At 38.7% G+C, this 10,749-nt stretch overlaps 1 protein-coding gene across 1 annotated transcript in view; it reads right to left on the reverse strand.

Annotated features, from left to right (window-relative positions):
• LOC120568841 (obscurin-like) overlaps positions 1-7,411 on the reverse strand; it is a 54,711-nt gene extending 47,300 nt beyond the window's left edge. Inside the window, 4 exon segments of the mRNA XM_039816564.1 lie at positions 646-906; positions 1,111-1,380; positions 4,465-5,560; positions 7,160-7,411. Of these exon segments, the coding sequence (XP_039672498.1) occupies positions 646-906; positions 1,111-1,380; positions 4,465-5,551 (1,618 nt within the window). The 5' untranslated portion in view covers positions 5,552-5,560; positions 7,160-7,411.
• Between the last annotated feature and the right edge of the window lie 3,338 nt (positions 7,412-10,749).

Consider the following 10,749-nt stretch of genomic DNA (forward strand, 5'->3'; position numbering starts at 1 on the left):
AGGTTTCAAACAAGTCCACTTGAACACATTTTTGTTTTTAAACACAAGGCAAGCTAGATTCAGGACCCACCAAAGCCATATAGCACAAGTTAAAAATCCTGTGTTGAATCCATTTTCCAACAATCCAAAACACGTGCATAGGCTGTACATATCCTGAAGAGCACCTACGTTTCATGAGATTCTTTTATTATTTAGAGGTGAAAATGATCAAATGAAGATGATCACACCTAAAATGTCAACTGTAATTGTCCATGTTTTTTAAAAACTCATATATCAGAGTACTGCTTTTTATTCCTCTTTTACATTTAATAAATGTTGCTATTTGGCAAACACTGTAAATCCACCAACCTTTGTAGTAGTGTTTGTAGGACTGGGTTATTTTAGAGTTAGGTAATTTCCATGAAGTGCTTACATTATTTTTTCTAACCAAAAAATAAATAAAATAATAAAACAGTAAAAAGAACAATAAGAGAATGCAAGACAATTAAGGTAATTACAAAGGTAAATATATATAGTAATGTAATGAAGTCTGTTTGGTTTAACTTTTTGTTATTTAAACATTAATAACCACATGTTAAGCCATCCTGCATAGGTAGGTCAAAACAAATACAATAAATCTGAATTTGACCCAAGTGTCATCCTCACCAGTGACAGAGAATCGAGTGGAAGTCTTGCAGTCTCCAGCCACAAAGGCCACTTCTCCTGAGTCATCAGCCTGGCAATCTCTAATTGTGAGTGTGTACTGTCTGAGCACGCAGCCAATCGAAATACGGGAATCTTCCTTCAGCTTCTCGCCATTGCGGGTCCAGTAAACATCCGGGAAGGGATGCTCCAGCTCCACACAGAAGATGACAGTGTCACTGACAGGAACTACTGTCCTCCGGGGAAGCTTCTTAGTAATGTTGCCTGGGATATGCGAGATAGTAAACGTTACATAAAAAAACACATTCAGTAGCACTGTAGACACACTGACTAGCTGTTCTTAATTTTTCCAATTTATTAGCAGCATTTTAAGCAGGTCATATTAATTACTCTTGATAATAGCATTATAATGCCTGCACATAAAATCTAACAAGAAATAAAGACAGAAAAAAAACATCTCAACCATACCCAGGACAGTGAGCTCAGCCACAGTGCGACTGCCCTCTTTCATCTCGCAGATATAGACACCATCGTCGTTGGTTGTGACATTATGTATGGTGAGACGACGCAGGGTGCCTTCCTGCTCCATGTAATATTTGGTGCTTTGCTCCAGCCGCGTTTCCTCCATGAACCAGTTGGCCAGGGTGGCACTAACAGGAACCTCACACATCAGGGTGGCTGATGTTTTCTCTTGTACCTCCACATCCTGCAGCTTCCTTCTGAATGGCACCTTAGGCTCTGACACAATGAAAAATAACAGAATCTTTAAGTTACGCAGCCAAATTGATGGTGTTGCATATGTCAGTCTATCAAATACAAAATGCAGCATATAGCCTACTTTAAAATCAACCATTTTAAAAACTTTCTACATTTATTGCCCCTTGATCTCTAGTTCAGGCTAGTGTGATCTTAAAATCAAGTCGGAGAACAAAAAACTTGCTAGAGAGATAATCCATCACATTGGACATTTGATGTGTGTATTTTCTTGAGCACCCAAGATTTGAGACTTGGTTATTCAATAATATTTTCACTAGTCAAAAGCTTTTACAGAGGAAGTTGTGGAAAAAATATTTTGGCAATACAGCAAGTGAAATAAAAGCTTTTTGGTAGTCCACTGTGAAACTTTGGTTGTTAAGACCAAGGTTTGACAGTTACCTATGTAATATAAATGTAATATTTACATTTAACTATTTGCAATATTTCCTTTACATTGCAAAGGACAAAGTACACATTATTAGAGACTATCAAGTTGCACAAAAACACTGGAGGGAATCAAAGTTGTCAAACCATAGCTTATAATTTAGTCATAGGCTTTGACAACACACAGTACGAAACATTAACAACCCTCAACAGTTATTTATTTGGTCCTTAGTATTCCAAATAAATAAGTGCTTTGATGGGCTTTCCAAGAATGTGACTGGCTTCCCTTTCTGCCAGGACTTATTTACTTTCTAAGTGATCTATAATAATCCAACATAACGTTGTTAAATGTCACACAAAGTGCAATGTTTTTGTTTTGTTAGCAAACTTTCACTCCTTTTTCCATTTTTACTGTACTGGTCAGAAGTGACAATTTTGTGTACTGTATTTGTTGTTTTTCTTTATTCTGTGCTGTATTTTGTGTATTCATTGTGAAATGGATATGGTCATGCAACCACTAAGAATTCAAAATGTATATTTTTCATTGCAAATTTGTAATTTAAGTCCTGCAAACTAACAGGCAAGGCAAACATCAGAAGTGTCAATTTTCCTGCACCAGCAATAAACAGGTACATTAGTGGCACAGCCCTCATTATCGTACATACCGATATAAATCTAAAACCCTACAGTTTTGTCCCTTGGGCCAATTTCTTCCCAAGGGAAGTCTCACTAACAGTGGTGCCAATGTGCTCCAGTAAGTGAGTGACCATCTCAGCATCTGTGAACTACTCATCACCAGCAGAAAATAGATGCAACACAACACCTTCAGAGGATGAGCCAGAATTCAACCTTGTTGTGAAAAGTCATACACATTTTGAGAGGTTAAAGGGTAACTTAATTTTTTTTTTTCAACCCAGACCCTATTTTCCTATGTTTTGTGTCTAAGTGACTGGTGGCAACAACAGTCTTTGAAATTCATCCAGTATTAAGCAAGACGGCGAAACAAGCTACAATGTAACGTTTATGGGCAATTGTACTACTTTAATTTGGGTCCAGAAAAAGTGCTTCTTTTGCCACTGACATGCTCAGATTATTATTACAAGTGTCCGACAACATTATGGAAAGGATCCCTACAGAGGTCGACCTTTTTGTTTCAGAGTAAGATCCTTTTGGTTTAACCTGAAATCGCTATCACCAAACCTACCAGACTCCATTTAAATAAATCAATTTTATCAACAGGAGCTGCCTGCAATCACCACTCTGGTTTGGTTGAAATAAACACTTAATTCACCCATTTACATGTAAAAATATGCTGGCTGTATGCATGCTAGGGCTGGGCAATATATCGATATTATATCGATATCGTGATATGAGACTAGATATCGTCTTAGATTTTGGATATTGTAATATTGTGATATGACATAAGTGTTGTCTTTTACTGGTTTTAAAGGCTACATTACAGTAAAGTGATGTACTTTTTCTGAACTTACCAGACTGTTCTAGCTGTTCTATTATTTGCCTTTACCCACTTAGACATTATGTCCACATTACTGATGATTATTTATCTAAAATCTAAGTGTGAAGATATTTTGTTAAAGCACCAACTGTCAACCCTAGAATATCGTCGCAATATCGATATCAAGGTATTTGGTCAAGAATATCGTGATATCTGATTTTCTCCCTATTGCCCAGCCCTAGTATGCTAAAAGTATTGTTTATTTAAATGTCTGGTGAGTTTGGCGATGGCGAATTCGAAGCTGTTTCTGGTTGAACAAAAAGGTCTGTAGGGATCCTTTTTTATGTTGTCAGACACTTAACAATCTGAGCCTGTCAGTGGCAAAAACAGCACTTTTAGTGGATGGAAATTGATGATGTGCATTTGCCCTATCAATACATTGCAGCCCGATACGTACAGTGTTCTCGCTCAATACTGGACCAATTGTTAAAGATTTTTAGTCACCAATGCATTGGAAAATAAGGGTCCATGTTGAAAAAAATATATATATTACCTTTTAAATGATACTTTGGTAAACTGATTTGGACAACATGTAGTGCAGTTGCCAACAATGAGTTTATCCTACTAACATATAGTTTATTCCTCTGTGCCATATACCTCCATTTGTATTGCTATTAAAATACATTAAATGAACCACACTGCTGCACTGGGTGACACTTTTCTTCACTGTGATGAACATAAGCACTGTAGTTTATTTTGAGTAAATCCAACACAAACCATCCTGGTGTTATAAATACTCATAGAAGAACAAATGTGTATTCATTTTCAGCTCAATATAGTCATGTTTCAGTTGTGTTTGCAACGACAGTGCCCAGCTGTCTAGGAAATTACTTAGCATCTATAGTGTATTTGTGAGCCATTTTGAAAGATGTGTCTTCAGTCGGAACCATTTGGCTTGGGGTCTTGGGGCTGAGACTAATGTTGGTTTTCATGGGATTTATTAATAATAATAAAATAATGTAATTATGACAGCCTTGTCATTTAACCTTTGCTTGGAAAATGTCGAAAATGTTAAACAGTGGTCAAGATTTACAGCCTTTATGATGTTACACGTGCTGACAGATAATGCACATCATTCATGAACATATCTCTAATGATAGCTTACTTGTAGCGGATTCTCTTAAATGTGCATAACATGTATAACTGTACTGTAAGCATTTTCTTACCTTTGACTGTTACCAACACAGCACTGTAGGTCTGCCCAGCCATATTGGTTGCATTGCAGGTGTAGAGACCATTATCACTCTGCTTGCAGTACAGGATCTTAAGGATGAAGTTTTCAGCTTGGTCCTCATAAATGACATGCCTGCGGCCCTCGCTGATATTTGTTCCATCCTTTCTCCAGATAATGTGGGGCTTAGGGTGACCTGTCACAAAGCAGCTGAGTTTGGCATGTTTGCCTTCAGTCACTGTGCAGGTACGGGTGAACACACCTTTGGGCAGCTTTGCCAGCGCAGATGCCCTCAGCTCATGTTCCAGACTCTGGGAATTCAAACCATCTGTGATGTTGGCTTTGGAGGAGGAAGAAAGAGAGGATCTGCTTTCTTCAGTGCGATAGATAGAAATGTCCTTCTTCATTTCCTCCTTGCGCTTTTGGAGGTGAGAAAGAAGGGAGGTGTTCTTGTCTGCAGCCAGGTGGTTGGAATCCTGGGCCTCTACAACAAGAGCTGCTGCAGCGTGAGAACGGCCAACAGTGTTCTGGGCCCTGCAGGTGTAGGTGCCGCTGTCAAGGTTCCGCACACTTTGAATCTTTAAGGTGCTGCTGTCACTGTCGGAAACAATCTTGATACGGTTAGTCTCCCCAATGTAGCGCCCATCTTTCTCCCAATCAAAGTTGGCCTCGGGGTAAGCTGCAACTCGGCAGTGGAAAATGACATCACCTCCCAAACCTACACGTGTAGAGGTAGGCTTAACTATGAAAACAGGGGCCCTCTGGGCCATCTCTGAGGGCAGGGCCACTTTGAGGGTAACAGCAGCATAAGCTTCCCCAATGCTGTTTTTGGCCCGGCACATGAATTGACCACTGTCCTCCAGTGTTAATTCATAGATGGTCAGGCGGTACACATTTCCATCCTCCACGGTCTTGAAGCGTCCCCCAGATGTCAGCTTAAGCTTATCCTTTTCCCAGGTGATCAGTGGAGTTGGGCTGCCCACGATAGTGCAGCTGAGTGTGGCATCCTTGCCTGCACACACTGAGAATGCCTTTGGGCGGGTGAGAAACCTGGGGACTCCACCGAACAAGTTTTGATCCATTGTTTGTTCCTGTAATCAAAGAAAAGTAGAATATTACAATACAGTACCAGGGAGGGGTTTACAAGAAATAATATGCAACATTGAACTGGACGTGTCACATTCACTTAAAGGTCCCATGACATGGTGCTCTTTGGATGCTTTTATATAGACCTTATTGGTCCCCTAATACTGTAAGTGAAGTCTCTTTCCCGAAATTCAGCCTTGGTGCAGAATTACAGCCACTAGAGCCAGTCCCACAATGAGCTTTCCTTAGTATGTGCCATTTCTGTGTCTGTAGCTATTGAGGAGGAGAGGGGGGGCAAGGTGGAGGGTGGGGGTGTGGCCTTGACCAACTGCCACTTTGCTCGTTTGAAAGCCATGACGTCTCTCTCTCATGGGTGGGCCAAATTCTCCTTGCTCCTTATGAGCTCATAAGGAGCAAGATTCCAGATCGGCCCATCTGAGCCATTTCTAGCCCATGGGGGACCATAGGCAGGCTGGGGGAACGCATATTAATGTTAAAAAACCTCATAAAGTGAAATTTTCATGCCATGGGACCTTTAAGTCATTTTAATAATTTGCATAGCTGGCAAAACAGCAAGTAGTAGCTTGATAAAGTTTGCTATAGCTACTAAACACCAAAGTCATTTTCAGTAATTTATTTGGGAACAATAACAAATAAATTGCAGTTTTTTTAAATTGTTTTAGGAAAAACAAACGCTATTTCTGCTGAACTGCAACAAATTAGGCTACACATTTTGTATGTTCATAAAAGGTTGTGTCAATTATTATTAATAATTGCTGGCCACACAATAAATTATAAAGATACCATGTCAAATGCAAACCATTGTAAAATGTGGCAGTTAATGTTAAGTGTAACGTTACTCTATAAATATGTTATGCTATGAAAATAGACATAAAGGGACAGTCCAGATAGGCATATTTATGGCAGGCAGTTACAGTAAGTGTCAGTCGACATGTCCCTTGTCCTGGCCCTGCAGTAATTCATCAATACAAACACTTAACTTCATGTCATACAGCCTATTCAATAGGAAGGTAGTTTAACAACACAACAACAAACAAATTCCCCTGTAACAAGGTCAAATAGAGCAGATATGTGCCTTTCAAAGGGTGACATTTGCCAGCTTTGTCACCTCTTACGCTTGAACTGCCTGTCCCAAAAATAACCTCAGCTGTCAGAGCCCGTCTCTGTCCATTGCCATTTGTAGAAGCGAAAGAGATATCAGCTGTTTGATAAAGCTTCCACTTCAGAAACATAGTTAAAGTTTATCACAGTTTTCTATACGCTAATTAAAATGTCTTTAAAAAATGATGTTGGAATTAAATTACACTAACTTACGGTATGTAAAACTGCGACAACTGAAGCACACACGCTTCTAATTACAGTTAAATCGCATGTTAAGCCTAACTAACTGAGACTGGAAGTTGTAACGTTAGCTAGGTTAACGTTACCTAATGTTAACTCAAAGCAGCCGTTAACGTTGACCGTCACAGGTGTGAAAATACGCATACGAATTTAAGTAGAAATAAATAGAAAAATTGCTATAACTTCGGCCAAGTTCTCGGTATTTTTAATGTAGCATCTTTTTTTTTTTAGCCTAACATTACTTTTTTCTCCTCGAGTCTTCAGCCACTCAGGTAAAACGGGCGCTGAATCATGTGGGCTAAAACGTCAGTTGGCCGTCAAGATTTCCGGATGATAGCCTAACGTTACTCCAATATCAGTGTTTAGAAGTCCCACCAAAAATGTCTTCTCTGTGCACAAATATCCTTGAAATAGTTGTAAATCCAGAATGGTGGAACATCACCCCCAGTCTCCTGCGGTGGGCGGTTGACTAGACTTATTTTTTCTTTCTTCTCCGGTACCTCAGGATGCCAAATAGCTGACGTGCTTATTTCGGCGCAGCCTCCTTTTCCAAAATAGACTTGTCATTTACTGTGGAGATAGGAGATAGGAGATAGGCTGTTGTAAGGTCGACATGGAGAGCAGGCGAGCCTGGCCTCTGCTGGGCTGCACTCTGCTGCTGGGCTGCACACTACAGGTCGGAGTCATAAACAACTACACAGAATATTACTGAGTGGAAGGTTTCAGCAGTGGTGACAAGTAACCAAGTACTGCACTTAAGTACAATTTTGACTTTTACTTTACTTAAGTATTTCCATTTTACTTTATACCTTCACTCCACTACATAAAGGCTATCTGACAGCTTAATTTGCAGAGATTACTTTGAAGATTTTACAAACAAAACACATGATTAATTTAATGTTGTTGCAGTGGTGAAAAATTACCAAACAAATGTACTCAAGAACCGTACTTAAGTACTATTTTAAGTATTCAATCACACATTTCGACTGTGGTCACTGTGGAGTCATACAGACTCACAGACAGCAAGAAATGGCAGAAAATTGTATAATACAGGAATTGTAATGACTTCAGACTCCAGTTGAGAAAAAACATATAAAATAATTATAACTTCACTTGTACTTTTGGGTCTTTCTTGTATGTGCAAATCAGTGACATGCAAATCAATCTCTTGTCACCTCTATGTGTATCTAATAATGACCAAATTAAATCTGAAGAGGCTGAATGTGAAGTTCACTTTAGCATTGGTGTTCTTTTGTCATATTTTTACCAGTTGTGAGTGAGGTTTAACTGTTTCCCTATTCTTTTAATTTTTCAGCTACACTATAGCTAACACCTGTTGTGATCTGTGTACTGAATGCACAGAACTGAAATTGATATCAGCCTTCTAATTAGACTGTGGTATTTGGAAAACAAGTATATTTTCCAAAATGTCAACCTTATTTTGTGTCATTTTCCTGTTTCACTAGGACTTTACCAGCATAAAGTGGTTATAGACTGTCATAATTTCTCAAATGTTCTAAACAAAAACAATGCATTACTTCATATGATCATGGCCCATTGACCCTTTTGTCTTTTTGCTCACTGCTCAAATTCTTCATTAATTCTGTCCATTTTCTGAGTAACCTTCCCTTTCATCTGGACAGTAGTTTCTGAGTAAGACTAGAAACTTTGACATTATCCACATGTACGTATATATGCAATATGTGCTAAGCTTAAATGTCTATTGAATGTAAATGTGATTGAACTTGACCCAGAACTTGTGACACATTGTATTCCACTGCCACCATGTTGACAGCTGCTCTACCCAGCTCGTCAGGCCCATAATTAAGTTATGACTTCATATTGTACAAAAGCCTAAAAATACAGTAATGTGTTCAATGTATGTCCCATGACAATCATTCAGTGTGACATAGCAATCATTAGATAGCAGGGCATTGGTTTCTATTGTGCTCTACTTGATCATAGATTTAGAGACAGAATGATATGCCTTATATTTAATGCTTATAGTGTCTAAAAACAAGGGGTAACAGGTCTTATCCCTTTCCTCCCTATTCTTTGGCCTCCATGGTATTTTCTTGGTCTTCCAGAGTGGGCTTTCCCCCAGTGCCAATGACTGACAGCAGCAGGTCGCCTGGACCCTGATTTAAACTCCCCGAAACTCTAGCAGACAGTAATCCACTGTTGTTGCTTGCCTCTGCTGCATTCTGTTCTGGCTACTGTGTTTGGTTTCCATGCTCCTGAAAGTGTACTGAGAAAAAGAAAAATTACAACTAATTGATAGAGAACTCTTTCATCTGTGTCTGTCCCACATCCATCCAAGCATTAGTAGATCCCCAAAATGTAATATAAGGGAAAAATAAAATACTTTATATAAACTCAAAGTTGAACTTACCTCCAATTGTTTTTCTCCTCAACCTTTGCTCTTTATGTGGTCTACATTTCTTGATGCCCAATCAGTTAACAGCATCAAATGATATGGATGGTATTTCCACAACCTTTGGTAATCGTCCAAAAGTCACTCTCAGCCAGTAGTCACCCTCTAATGGCACCTGGTGCCCAATACAGCAGAGGGCAGCAGACAGGCACATAACACCTGGCTATGCTGTTTAGCAACCATAGAGTTCAATAAAATCCCAAGTAAAACATTGCTTTGTGATGAGACAATTTTCACAGCATGGTATACTCTCCAATATCTGACCCACATGGCCCTTCTCCTGACCTCTTAGCCATTTCAAGAATAAGGTTACCGTTATATCATGTTCACAGCCGAAACACATGGGTGTTACCTCAAAAGAACATTTATACCAGACGACAAGTGAGACAAATATCAGTCACACCAAGGACAGACAGCTAAGAATGAACAGCAGATGGCATTTATTTCTCTAAAATGTTCTATGGGGGCTGGAACTGGATACAAAAAAACCACAATAGATGAGACAATATAGTGTCTTAAAATAGAGGCATGTGGTGTTTATTTACAATGTGAATAGCATTTACAATCTTGATAGAAGACAACAGGGATACACAGGTCAATGAGATGCCAGCACAGAAAACCATGAAACAAAAGTCAAGTCGCTGAATCATGTCAAAAGTCAAGTCCGACTATTCTTACCCACAAAAAGAAAACAAACAAAAATATTCAACTAATCTACAAAAAAAAAAAAATATATATATATATATATAAAAATTTCCCAAGCACAAAAGCAGACGTGGCATGTAACAATGTGAATAAATCCTGAATAGATTAAAGTCTGTGTAAATAATAACTCTTCTTTTTTGAGGATTTGCACCAGTGAACTCTTAGGCAAGGTGAAATAAGAGTTCAAAAGATAGACAAAAACATGATTTATCAGACTATATCAGACACAGAAATCTATCAGATACATATGTAATATTAACTATTTTACTCTTTTAGATGTTCATCATTAGGTATATGTAGGTCTTTTGTTGGTTCATTATTTTCTTCAGTGGTTGATTGATTTGTCTGTATTGTTATGCTGCACCTTGATTTGCAGTTTACCATAGGGTCTTTTTTTTTTTTCCATACTACCACTAGAGGTTGCCAAAGTCAGTCTTAAATCTCACACAAAGCTTTAAGTATGCTTCAGTTTATTTAGTCACTGTACAGAGTGTTTGTCTCTATCTCTGTACTGTGACCATATTAGGACATCACAGTCTGAGCTATCAGGCTCTACTTCATCATTGAACGTTGCTAAATAAATACTATCAGGAATCCAAGTTGTAATTCAAAAGGATTCCTCTCCAGTTCAGGACAAAAGCATCAATACCAATATATCAGTCGGATATGTCCAAGACTTGTAGCAAAAAGCTT

The sequence above is a fragment of the Perca fluviatilis genome, chromosome 11, assembly GCF_010015445.1.
Source record: "Perca fluviatilis chromosome 11, GENO_Pfluv_1.0, whole genome shotgun sequence".
NCBI classification, from domain to species: domain Eukaryota; kingdom Metazoa; phylum Chordata; class Actinopteri; order Perciformes; family Percidae; genus Perca; species Perca fluviatilis.